The sequence below is a fragment of the Felis catus genome, chromosome B2 (assembly GCF_018350175.1).
Source record: "Felis catus isolate Fca126 chromosome B2, F.catus_Fca126_mat1.0, whole genome shotgun sequence".
Taxonomy (NCBI): Eukaryota; Metazoa; Chordata; class Mammalia; order Carnivora; family Felidae; genus Felis; species Felis catus.
In genome coordinates, this window is record NC_058372.1 from 25,857,400 (window position 1) to 25,871,474 (window position 14,075).

At 37.8% G+C, this 14,075-nt stretch overlaps 1 protein-coding gene across 4 annotated transcripts in view; it reads left to right on the forward strand.

Moving 5' to 3' along the window:
• MYLK4 (myosin light chain kinase family member 4) overlaps window positions 1-14,075 on the forward strand; it is an 87,220-nt gene that overhangs the window by 56,386 nt on the left and 16,759 nt on the right. For 3 of the 4 annotated variants that reach the window (XM_006931500.3, XM_019830324.2, XM_019830325.2), the window contains 7 exons: window positions 4,412-4,490; window positions 4,835-5,285; window positions 6,492-6,790; window positions 8,178-8,283; window positions 10,545-10,638; window positions 10,712-10,821; window positions 11,775-11,916. In XM_006931500.3, coding sequence (XP_006931562.1) covers window positions 4,412-4,490; window positions 4,835-5,285; window positions 6,492-6,790; window positions 8,178-8,283; window positions 10,545-10,638; window positions 10,712-10,821; window positions 11,775-11,916 — 1,281 coding nt within the window. The remainder of the gene's footprint in view (window positions 1-4,411; window positions 4,491-4,834; window positions 5,286-6,491; window positions 6,791-8,177; window positions 8,284-10,544; window positions 10,639-10,711; window positions 10,822-11,774; window positions 11,917-14,075) is intronic. The other variant, XM_023253729.2, reaches the window with a different exon arrangement.

The following is a 14,075-nucleotide window of genomic DNA, read 5'->3' on the forward strand; positions in this document are numbered from 1 at the left end:
AGAATGAAATATGGCTCTTTGTAGCAACGTGGATGGAACTGGAGAGTGTGATGCTAAGTGAAATAAGCCATACAGAGAAGGACAGATACCATATGTTTTCACTCTTATGTGGATCCTGAGAAACTTAACAGAAACCCATGGGGGAGGGGAAGAAAAAAAAAGAGGTTAGAGGGGGAGAGAGCCAAAGCATAAGAGACTCTTAAAAACTGAGAACAAACTGAGGGTTGATGGGTGGTGGGAGGGAGGGGAGGGTGGGTGATGGGAATTGAGGAGGGCACCTTTTGGGATGAGCACTGGGTGTTGTATGGAAACCAATTTGACAATAAATTTCATATATTGAAAAAATAAAAAAATTAAAAAAATTAAAAAAAAGAATAATTCTTCTCTAAAACACATATTTCAAGGGGTGCCTGGGTGGCTGAATCGGTTGAGCGTCCGACTTCGGGCCAGGTCATGATCTTGCAGTCTGTGAGTTCGAGCCCCGCGTTGGGCTCTGTGCTGACAGCTCAGAGCCTGGAGCTTGCTTCAGATTCTGTGCCTCCCTCTCTCTCTGCCCCTCCCCCGCTCATGCTCTCTCTCTCTCTCTCTCTCTCTCTCTCTCTGTCTCTCTCTCTGTCTCTCACTCTGTCAAAAATAAACATTAAAAAAAATTAAAAAAATAAAATAAAACACATATTTCAGGAAATCAGAATGTAAGGAATAGTGTTATCTGGTAAATGGTCTCCAAATTATTTTGATTTTGCACTGTTATCAGTAACATACATTTAAGTGTATCCCAATAGGTTTATTTATAAATTATGTACATTGATAAGCAGTACATGTATATTTATTTTTATGAGTAAATTTAATATATTACTGATTTACATTTATATTTACATATAAATATAAATATATTTACATTTATTTATACATTTATACATATATATTTATATCTATTTTATGTATTTATATGTATTTTATATATATTTTATATGTATACAAATATATATAAGTATATTTGTAATATACATATAAAATATATTTATACATTTATACATTTGTGCATATATACATATTTATACATATATTTACATTTATATTTACATATATTACTGATACTTATAAATTATATATGTGTTCAATTTTATTAACACGTTTTAAAAAATATGTAAAGTATAAATTTTAAAAGAATGGAACACAAATAGAAATGAGTTCTAACGTTTCCTTTACATTCCCTGAAGACTATTTTGGATGCACTCTGGGTACATACTCTGCACTCAGGACACCAGCCTAGAAAACCGTACAGAGTGGAGAGAGGAAAACTACGTTTTTAATACTTGCCCATTTTGGGTCCCCTTTCTTCCCTATGTCATTCTAAATGCATCGATGGATTATTATAAAAGGAATCCATATGCAGATATAGAAGTATTTATTAAGTGAAGGAATAAGTGAATTTGTGTGAAATGAGGCCCTCTTGCTCATCTTGGTAATCAGTGTGAATTTAGCAGAGGAACGTAGTCTCTGATACGATTTTTATCCATTAACAGAGGGTGATATTAATCCTTACAGAAATATCATGCTTGATAGCACTGTTATGTCCTCTCTCATCAGTAGAAAATATGTTCATCTTTGAATAAGTTGTATCTACAGACTTGTGCTTCCTATTTTAGCAACTTCTGTGTGTAATAGGGAAACACAAAGTGAAAATCTTTGTACTGAAGTTGCTGCCCAGAAACAGAAAAGGAGAAATACAACCTCTGTGTTTTGGAAACGCTTCAGTTCAAAGTTCCTCTAGATGTCAGTATTACATAGAGAAATGAAAATATAATACCCTATGGCAATGAATAAAGACCTTCTTACCTTATTTAAATGGTAAAACATATGTGATATGTAATTGACAAAGAAAAATAACAGCCTCATTTGGAAGCTAGTTTCTAATATTCCTCAGAATCGACAGCTTCTCCTGTTGGTCACCTCAGACTGCTCTACCCAAAGAATGTTGGCACAACTGGTGGTCATTTGCCACCAACACTTCGATGACCTTAGAGGCAAATGTTCATCGATTTGGCACTCCATGGAGTCTTACCATCAAATTCTCAATTTTACATATTTTGATGAACTGAAATTGATTGACACATACCAGTTTTCACTATTAAGTCTACCTATGTTCATGTCATCAAGAATAAATTCAGAAGCACAATGCTTATCCACCAGGAGTTTTCATTTCAAAAGAGAAACACCGAAAGACACTAAAAGACAAAATTATACACTATCTTAAACACAGATAAGATAGTTGTTAAACTACCTTATTTGACCAATTGACTTATTTTCTATGTTGGACTTAAATTCTATCTCTCTCTTGCCTCTCTTTTATGTTAATTCTAATATTTTGACTGACAAATATTTATTTCTTCACTCTACTAATTTCTTTCAATTTTACACCCTTGTCTCTTAATCTTCTTTCTTATCTCTTGTGGTATGTGCTGTGTGATAGATATTCAGTAAATACTAACAACGTATCTTGCCTATAATCCTCTATCTTTTTTTAATAAGTGACAGTACAATGTAGTAATTAAGAAAGAGCACAGGATACAGTTGGCTAAGTGGCCGACTTTGGCTCAGGTCATGATCTCACGGCTTCTGAGTTTGAGCTCCGTGTTGGGCTCTGTGCTGACAGCTCAGAGCCTGGAGCCTACTTCAGATTCTGTGTCTCCATCTTTATTCCCCTGCCCCACTCATGCTTTGTCTTTTTCTCTCTCTCTCAAAAATAAATAAACATTAAAAAAATTAAAAAAAAATGAAAGAGCACAGAATGAAGTAGACAACTGATTAATAATCTTGGTTAAATCATTTCTGAACTATATAACCCTCAGAAATTACCCAATAAAATGGGGCTAATAGTGTCTCTATCCCAAAGGGTTGCTATGAGAATCAACAGAGTTAATAACATGCTTAGAAATATGCCTAGTATGAAGACAGGGCTTAGTGTATATTAGCCATCATCATCATCAAAATCATCACCACTATCATTATCATTGTCGTCATCATCATCATCATCACCACCACTATCATCATCATCGACATCATCACTACCACCATCATCATCATCGACATCATCACCACCACCATCATCACCATCAATCACTATATTTCAGTGTCTGGGCTAAGTGCCAAGGACTCAAAGATGAATCAGTCTTTTTGCCCATTTAAGGCCCACAAGCTAGTGGGAAACTGACAGGAAAAAAAATGTTTAAAAGTGTTGGAAGTGATTCTGGGATGGGCACATAAACTGAGTGCTGTGTGCAGAGAAGAGAGCAACTGGCTTTGCCTGAGCAAGTGGAAGAACATTTTTCCTGCACTTTCACTTAAAAGAAGTTACAGACTCCGAGGTCTCATCTCTAATTTTGGTTTTCCACAGATTTACTAAACATATCTCTGTGTTTCCAGGTCTCTATATGAAAAATGGAAATGCTCTGAACCTATGGTATTGTCCCTTGGATTATTTAAAAGTACATTTGCAGTTTGTCTTGAAGACTCCAAGCTGCGCTTACACAGCGTTTCATGCTTGCAAGTCACCCGAAGGCAAATTTTGCTCTTTCCAAAGAAAAGAAGACTGATTCTTTGGGCATTCATACAATTTCATTAATTTACATTGCATAACTTCAGAATTTTGTGATTATTTGGGTGGATGGGGCTAATATTTACCTTTTATATGGCATTTAAGAAAAGTTTGCTAAGCAAATTCAGAGAAGCCAGGACTCTGAGAAGATGTTTATCTGCTTAGGAAAGGGGCCATCTGTTTTAAGCAGTGTGAAAGCTCATTTAAGAAAGCTTACTTACTTTAGTCTTCTGCTTTCTGGTTTATAAAACCTATTCAGATATATCCTCTCATTTTCATTTGATTTATATGTGAACCATATCAAGACAATACAAGCAGAGGTCACAAGTGATACATACATTATCAACATCCTTTAATCTATTCATGAAGATAGGCCTTCTTTTACAAACAATGCCAGAGTTTAACAGAATTTTTTTTCAAAATAGTGAGTCCATTTGTTTCCAAATATTGTAGTCTATACATGAAATGAAGGGTTTCATTAATTCAGACTGTCCTGCTCTCTAAATTACTATTAATTTTAGTGGGTTTTTTTTTCCGTATTTGAATCATGTAATACAGTGGTTTTCAGTCTGGGATGATTTTGTCCTGGGGGACACTAGCAATTTCTGGAGACATTTTTTGATATTATAGCTGGGAGGGAAGGTATCATCGTCATCTGGTGGGTAGAGGACAGAGATGCTGCTAAACATTCTATAATTCTCATAACATTTTCCACGACCAAGAATTACCCACCCCATGTGTCAGTAGTGCTGAGGTTGAGAAACCCTGATGTAATTAATATGTGACTTCAATTACTCAATTGTGTATCTACAGGGTAAGGAGAAGGCACAGTCACACCCTGGGCTGAAGGAAACGGCACCTGTCAAAGGCAAAAGGACATTGGCCCTCACAGGTAACATCTTTAGAAGACTAGATATTTATGGATCAAGAAAGCTCTGGTATGACAGTCCTGTTGTCATTCTTCTTATTCAGAGGGAGTCACATGTTCATAAAGCCCTTTGTCGGGAGAAGTGCTGTTTGAATATCTTTATCTGATTGGCTTTGGGTCCTACTAATTACTAACTAGAAAATCTTTGGGAACCCAGCTGTCAGTCAATTGGTCATGTTCACTTCCACTTTGCTTTTCAAAAGCTTATATCTTCTGATAAAAAGAAACATGAATAGAAATGCCATTATGTGAAGACAAAATTATACTGATCACATGCGTCCTCCATTAAAATATTTTGTGGCTTTTAGAGAGATCTTCCCAGAAGAACCAGCTCTCCTCTGAGAAGGAAAAGGTTAATAAACTCAACAAGAAAAATTCTGAGAAGACCAATGCCTCTCTAGCTCAGAGAAGTTTTGTCACATTTCATACAGAAAGACCTCAAGACGAGGTAGAAGATTTTGCCCTAAGAAATTCCATAGAGTCAAGAGAAAATATAGACACAAGAGACATTTCAAGCACAGAGAGACTGAACAGACAAGAAAAGATTAGTGCTGGAGATGATAAACAAGCCTCTGTGGATAAAAATGAACTTCCAGTGTTCAAAGGAGAGAAAAATGGGCTTCATTCTAAGGAAGACACTAATGAAAGAGAAGTTGAGAAAAAAGGAGGACCAGCAATTGCAAATGAAACAGTGTTGGACAAGTGTTCAAATAAAAAGCAGTATGTTGATAAAACTAATGGTGATCAATTCTATGAAAGGTAGGGCTTAAAGCATCACACACCTACAACTGACGTTTTTGGTAGATCTATGTGCTGTTGAAACTTAAGGCCATATCAAAAGAATAACTGAAGTGAGTTTTTAAAGCAATGGTTTAGAAAATGGTTTCCCAGCTTCTGTGGTTTTTTCTTGGCCATGTTCTCTTGCTATTACTTTTTCTTCTTGCCCGTGAAATTTTCAGGCATTTTTATTTTTTTCTCCTACCAACTGATAGGCAAAGATAATGATTTTTATCAATCAATATTTTCTAGAGATCAAATAAAAAGTTCTTATTTTCAGCAATATGGAGCACATCCTTTCTAAGATCAGGAATTGAATAGTGATCAGATTTATCTGTAAGTTGAAAAGCTAATTCTTAAAAAGTTTACCCACCCCATTATAGATGATAAATTGTCTGTTTTCTAGAATATTTTGAGGATTGAGTAAGAAGTAGATTATTGAATGACTCTTCCTCAACTGCAAAGTTTCACATATAAATGCAGAATTATTCAGCCAATTATAATCAACTACTCTGTGTTATAATGGATCACAGAATCTATCTGGACAGAGTGTCCAAATTATATGTGAGTTTTTTAGGGAATTACAATATAATTTTTATTTCATTTATTAATAACGTATTTGACACCTAATTATGGAGAAAAATCTAATTTTGTAAGAATTAAACATAAAGACTATTGTTTATTAAGAAAATCCATCACTGCAAAGGTGTGCTTGGTAAGGTCTGGAGCTGTTAAAAAACTGAAGTTGGTTCAATTCTTTCATCAATAAAGGTTTACATCTCTCTGTTAATATTCAGAGATGATTGCATCCTTTATTATACTTTAATTTAGTAATTTCTCTCTTCTATAAGAAAAGGAAGTGAAAAAAATGAAGATCGAATTAGCTAGGTATTCATAAAATGACTACTCTTGTAAAGGGCCAGTGGACAACTTGCGGGGCACAATGAGGTCATCAGGGAGAGTTTCTGGGGTCGTAGTTATCTATACCTGTTCTTGTGCTGCTTAGTTTGATGGGGAAGCATACTGCTCTATTTTATCCCAAATGCTGAAACAGCCAACTCTCTATCATGAAGCTTATGACCCTTCACCAAAACACCCTGTTAAGGAAGCTTTAGTTCTAAGAATTTTGACCATCTGAAAGTTATCTCCTTGAATCTTTGAGAGCTGCAGCTGGATTTTATTTTCCAGGTGTATCAGCAATGTAAAAGCCATTTCTACATCACGAATCCTGGAAAATTCAGCAATAGCACCCATTTTCCAGAATGCTGAGCAAGCAGAGCATATTGGCAGCAGCAAGCGGCGGGTGACGGAGGAGTGCTTCATCCAAGAGGACAACAAAAAGAGCAGAATAGATGTAGCGAGTACAGGTGAAGGACATGCATTTAGGACACAGGAAACCAGACAAGCCCAGGGGAGCTTACAAGGCAACCCCCTGGAATCTGCTGGAATTAAGACCTCCAGACAGCAAGATCTGGTGACCCCATTGGGTAGGAAATGGCTTTTGTTTCAGTCTTTTGAAGCTTCTTAACCTTTTTCCAGCAAGCATTTCCAACTAAATTTCACTTAGCCTAACAGCCTGAAGGAGACATAATGCCATACTGATGCCATTTGTGTTTGTAACTCAATCACCTTTTTTTTTTTTTTGTCTGAAGAGATGAATGCCACCAAGAGAATTCTTTCATGACTTCTTTAGTTTCCAGCATTTTTACGATGTGAGAGATGAATGTCTATATCAAGTCAGTTTCCTGGAGACTTCTATTATCTGAATTTTTAAAAATATTAACACTTGGCAGAGTGCCTAGCACAAGATAAGTGCTCGAGAATTATATGTTGAATAAATTTAAAGTTCTGAAGGCAAAGTTATTATTTACTCACCTCCCTTTTTATCCTTTGTGTGCATGTAAGAAGCTGCCTGTGGTAGACGCTTAAATAAGTAATAAATGGGGAAATGAATAGGTTCACGGAAAGCAAGCCATGGAAAAGTAGAAAGAATACTGCAATATTACTGAGTATGTGTTTTAGAACCAATCGGGGTGTGGACTAGAGTTTAAACACTTAGGGGAAATTTGAGAGCTGTATAATACGTCCTTAGCCAGCTTTACTGGTTCTTTTATTTCCAGCCAAGAAAAATTCATCTTTGTGCTTTTAATGTACCTTAAATAAAGGTTAAAATATTTTGGAAAGTAATATATAATAATATCAAACATTTCAATGACATAAAAAAAACTTTTCATCTTTCTCTCTTTGCTTTAATCAAAATAATGGATATTATCAATGGTGCCTTTTTTTTTGTGGCTCAGTTTCTCATGTTTGAATTTTCATTTTGGGCTTGGGAGGATCACCTATGTGAACCATATTGCAGTTGGAGATTTTCAACTACTGTGACATTTCTAGAAGTTGTCCTGAAGATGGTATAATCCATAGTTTTGTGGTCCTGACATTCTTTCTCAAAGATGTCAGGTATCACCTACATGAATTACAGATCATAATATGAAATAAAAGCATATATTCTCAGGATTATTAGGAGTAAAATAAATGGATCATTTATTTTATTATTAAATGAGCAACATTTTATTCTAATTTTTTAAAACATTTATTCATTTCTGAGAGGCAGAGAGAGGAAGGGGCAGAGAGAGAGAGAGAGAGGGAGACACAGAATTGGAAACAGGCTCTAGTCTCTGAGCTGACGCACTGAACCTGATGTGGGGTTCAAATCCTTGAACCATGAGATCGTGACCTGAGCTGAAGGGAGGCACTTAACCAACTGAGCCATCCAGGCGCCCTTTGCAACATTTTATTCTGAGACCCAATCGTGGTGCTGGAAAGAGGTCTGACTGCTTAACAAGTGGCCCTTCTTTTCCTCTTATCTTCTAGATGATGTCCCAGCTCCTCCTGCCCCCTTTAATCACCGTATTGTGACAGCCAAGCAAGCAGCAGTCAACAGTTTTTACACTGTGAGCAGAACTGAAATTTTAGGAGGGTAAGTAATGCTCAATTTAATCCTCTTTCAACAAAAGAAGAGCGTTTTCAAAGAGACAGATCCTGAAGATTTCATAAAGTGTTTGCTAGTCTTGACCTGAGAACCAGAAACATCATAAACAAACATTTTAAGAGATTTTAACCATTTCTGAAAATCGCCACTGATGTCAGAAAGATTGATGTGGGGACAGTGACTAAACTCCACATTTATTATCTGCTTTACTTCCCATGTTGTAATGTCTGAAAGTGGGACAAACCCCATGTGAGTCACCAGAAGGTTTAGAAGCTGTCCAAAACTTGAAAACGGAGACACTAAATGTAGAAATGAGTGAACACAGTGTATTTCTTGTGGCATATATCTTTTTTATCACTGTTGTTGGTTTTCCATTTAGGTTTTTACTGGATTAATTATTATTATCCACTTCAATTGATTACTTCCCTCACTGAAGAATTTATTTGAAGGACATCTAAATGTACACTCTCTCCCTGAAGAAGGAAGAAAGAGTAAAGCCCATCAGAGACCAAGTTTATTCCTAGGAGATATTCCTCTTCGATGTCAATCACAACCCCCCTTTGATGTTTTGTCATTTAAAGTCTAAAGTATAAAGTTTACTGCCGTCAGCATATCTATGTGAAATAGCAAGAGGAAGCAGACCATTTTTACTAATAGGCCCCAAATTTCCTTACCAACACATGGAAAATATGCATAGCAACTATCGTGCATGTTTCTGCATTGGTCAGTGGGGGTGTGGTCAATATTTGTGAAGTCCCTTCTTCCTCTTTCTGTTCCATATTTTTTCTGCCCTCCACCATGGGGAACCACCTGAATGTTTTACTCCTCAGCCTGTTGATTAGAGAGAACGCCCCTCAAGACTGTGAGGGAGGGCAGAGAGAGGAAAGGGAATTCTAACATGTGAATAGGTGCCATGGGAGTCTTTAGCATTACTCCACATAGCAGCTCATTTCAGTCTTCGGGGACATTAATGGCAAGCCAGCAACTGTTTCTCTGAAGGAGAAACGTTTTTTGCAGAAGAGGCTTTGCAACAATTCCCAAGGCATTTTCTTAATCAGTAGCCATATGTGAGGTGCCTGGGGCTGTGTTTATGTGCTCCATTAAAGAGACTGCATCTGGAAAAGTAGTTGGAATTAAAGTCATCACTTGGTTTTGTTTACAGTAATGTCATTCTCTAAGACCCATCTGTTTCTGTACAGGTGTGTGGCTAAGTTGAGTGGGATGTGGTGGTAGTCACCACCCTGCCTTGTCAGTTATTGCCACCACCCTCACCTCTGCAGTTCTCCAGGACTGTGGTGGACCTTAGGTTCACAGTGTTGTTCAGGAAGCTTCCCCTTTCTACCCTGCCATGATAGCCACATTGCACAAGCAGGCACCTGTGCTCTATTTTACTAACTCAGGAATCAAAGCAAGAAGTCAAATTTTAAAAAAATGTTTATTTATTTTGAGAGAGAGAGGGAGAGAGAGAAAGCACGTGTGCATGTGAGAGGGGGAGGGGCAGAGAGAGAGGGAGAGAGAATCCTAAGCAGGCCCCACACTGTCAGCACAGAGCCCGATGTGAGGCTCGATCTTACAAACCGTGAGATCATGACCTGAGCCAAAATCCAGAGTCAGATGCTTAACTGACTGAGCCACCCAGACAATCCAAGAAGTCACATTTTAAAATTGTTAATGATTGTGTATTTCTGTATGTGATCACATTTGTAAGAAGCTGTCTTTCATAGAATATATAAATTTATATCCAAGCTAAACTGTTGAACATTTTATAGGTGATTATGCAATATGAATTTTTATTATATTTATCTATATGCAATATTGTTATTATTTTATTTATATGCAGTTTCCAAGAATAATTTTACAATCCTCACCTATAGCCTGTATTATTCATATGCTTACAAAACCTAGCTTATTACATTCATATGTATTCAGAAAGATTCTATTTTTTTCTATAACACAAGTTGTCAAATTTTAGGGGGCATTTGAATCACCCAAGGAACGTTGTGAAAATATAGATTCTGGGGCCTCACCCTGTATTCTTGCCTCAATAGTTCTGGGTAGGACCGGGAAACCCCTCAGCAGATTCAATGACCATGACCGATAGACACACGTTGACATTGTTTTAGAAGTTTATTGGCTACAGTAGATGCACTAATAGGTTTGCTCATTCAAACCCCAAAGGAGAAATGCCCTGACAACCCCATCTTCCACTTGGCCCTACCTCATGCTATACACGTGCTCTTCTCTGGCAGGGGGCGCTTTGGCCAGGTACACAAGTGTGAAGAGAAAGCAACAGGTCTGAAGCTGGCAGCTAAGATCATCAAGACCAGAGGCACAAAGGATAAGGTAAAGGCCGTGCAACGTGGATCTCTCCTTACCCTCATCTTCGCCTCACTAAAGCACCTTTCCTTCTTCTTAGGATGAAGTAAAGAACGAGATCAACATCATGAACCAGCTGGATCATGTGAACCTCATTCAGCTCTATGATGCCTTTGAGTCTAAGAATGACATTGTGCTGGTCATGGAGTAGTGAGTGTTCTCCTTGCCCCTCCCTCCCCTGAACCAATGCATGCACCCATCCAGATCATCCCACAGAACCCATGACTATGCAGCTGTAGCTCTTTCCTGCTTCAGAAGTCATTAGATCCATGCTTGGTGCACCTCTGATTCTGATTGGTGTGTATTAGACAATTGCATCAGTTTCAGAAGGAAAATTACTTAGGAATACACATCTCCATGTGTGACTTTACTGAGATGAAGTAGAATGACAGCATAGATGTAGTTTTATATCAAAGTTATACTGTCAAATATCCAGCTTAAATATTATTCTGGTTAACCTGGAGGAACATGACCTTTGACCTACATTTTATTTTCAACTGAATCATTAATGCAAAGTTCACATCAACTTCTTAATAATTAGGGTTAAGATAGTTTCATTTAAATCACTTTTATAGAAAATTAATAGGTATTTAGTTAGAAAATGAGTAGCTTTAACTAACGCTGAATTAGTATTGTGATTCGGTTCATTCTTTCCTCTGCTTGGGGTTTCTTTATCATTGTACAGTAGAAATTTTGGATAATAAAAAGTCAGCATCAGAAGCACATAGAAACACTTTAACACTGAAATTAGTCTGAGAAGACCCTGTTTGACCTTCGTTTGGTATTTGGGATTCCTCTCCTGCCTTTGTAGAGTCTTCTTTATCTTCTATGTGTTAAAGAATGGCAGATGTGGACTCACCCCAGAGCTGCAGCCACTGGATGACAGAGACCTTAAGACTTTCTAGTTGTGAAATTGATGATAGCTAAAGTTAAGGTCTTCAGCCTAAGCATCATGTAACTGAGAGAGTGAGTGACAGAGGTGAAGAAATCACTCTGTGCACACATTCCTTGGAAGAGTTATGGGAACTTAAACACCAGGCTGCCACTATAAGAAATGGCTGTAGGACTCATGACTCAGGACTTTGTTCCTCTTCCCTCTTCAGCGTGGATGGAGGGGAGCTGTTTGATCGCATCATCGATGACAACTACAATCTGACCGAGTTTGACACCATCCTGTTCATCAAGCAAATATGTGAGGGCATAAGACACATGCATCAGATGTACATTCTCCATTTGGATCTGAAGGTAGAACATATTTTGTATGGTATGAAATGTAAACCCCTCCCTCCCCTTCCTCCTCTGGATCAGTGGGCCCTGTCAGATACTATATACCAGCTTGGGAAATCCATGCTGGTATGAAGTGTTATGTTTGGGAATTAATAAAAATCTGGATTCTTAATATCATCTCCTCATTTCCAACTTTTGTCACCCCCTAATATTTTCATGTCTGCATCTTTAGGGACTATTATCCAGATTCTTATAACTTGCTTGTGTTAAAGGAATCCATATGGGAGATGCTTTCCCTAAAAGTTTAGAACTAAAACCACCACCACCACCACCATGGTCTCCTTGTTGTGTCCCTCTCATTTTTAGAATAAGTAGGTGGGAGGATTTTAGCTAACACAGAATTCACTAGTGGTAGCCAAACTTTCTATCTCCCCAAGCATCCCTAGCAGTCTCACAAATTTTTAGGAGGTTCTGAACGTTAGGGATTTGTTTTCTTGTGGGCATGGTAGAGCACTGGGTTAAAACCTATGGCAGAGTGGGATACAGGGCAGCCAGAAGGGTAGAGCTAAAACGCTAAGGAGCAGAGAAGGCTGGTGGCATTATGATGGACATAGTGGGAAGCCCATGTGAGCAGCAGGGAGCCAAGCCACCTTCCTTTCTTCTTTTATTTAATGACCCTTCCCTTTTGATCTCTCTCCTATTATGAAGTGCCTAGAATTGGACTATACATAGTTACAACCAGTGAAAGACCCAAGCTCAATAACTCTGATCAGTTCTAATATTGGGGCTAAGTATCATAAGTTGCTTCTTCTTGTGTGGCTCAATCATTTTCTCATTTCCCTGTTTGCACAACATGACCATGATATAAAATACATATTCTATAGAACATACCATCTATTGCAAGTCATAGGGGATTGTAGAGCTAAACAAATCTAACTTCCTTAAGTCGGCTTCCATGGTCCTCTCTTCTTATAATTTGGCTTCCCTCACTGTCTTGAGTTATGTGCACTACCTCTCCTATTCACAGGGCAGGAGGAAGTGGTCTATAAGACAATGTCATAGGTTAAAAATCATTAGCAAAGCCCTTGGCTACAAACTGAGTTCTGTAATGTGTATTTTCATGAAGCATTTTCTTTAAAAAAAAATTTTTTTTTTCTTTTCAACGTTTTTATTTATTTTTGGGACAGAGAGAGACAAAGCATGAACAGGGGAGGGGCAGAGAGAGAGGGAGACACAGAACCGGAAACAGGCTCCAGGCTCCGAGCCATCAGCCCAGAGCCTGACGCGGGGCTCGAACTCCCAGACCGCGAGATCATGACCTGGCTGAAGTCGGACGCTTAACCGACTGCGCCACTCAGGCGCCCCTCATGAAGCATTTTCAATGAGTGTAGATATTCTGCAGATATCCCTAAAGGGATTTGATTGGCAACTGAAACTAGGACTTGACCTATCATAAGTCAAACAGCTCTGTATGTGGCTTCATAACATTGATTGAGGACTTGCAATGGGCAATTTTAATTATGGCTTGTAGGTAAAGATAATAGTAAAGGCAAAAGCTGGGTGGGTCATTAAGGACCACTCATCCCTTGCAGAAGTCTCCTTGGAAGGAAAATGGCCAAAAATATTAAGAATTCTTGTTACCATGGAGGAGAGATTAAAGGTGATTTAAAAATGGTCTTCTTTATATTTTTCTGTGTTTCACAAATCTCATTCAATGAATATGCTTTAATTTAATAATTAGAAAAAATTTAACTTTTTGAAGTATCCTCAAAACTGTTTCTTTACATTCAGCAAACATATTTTTATGTTACAGTATTCTTTGACAACTGAACAGCTTTATACATGATCGATCAGTTATTTGAGCATGAAACCAAATGTTCTTATGTAGCACCCATTCTCTATAAATAGCTTTTACTTGTAGACATCAGTTTTAGAGATATTCTAGAAAAGGGCCTCCAAAGACATTATGTCAACCAAACGGACCATTGAATATTGATAAGGAGACACTACTACATCATTTCATAAAGTGCTTAGTTTCTGATCTCATTTGAACCTACTCTCCACCCAGACAAACAGGGGAGGGACAGCTGTGATGCCACCTAAAAGGACATAGGATCTGGGGGATTCAGCAACTCAGCTAATGCACCCCAGCTCTTAGGAAAGAGTTGGAATTAGAC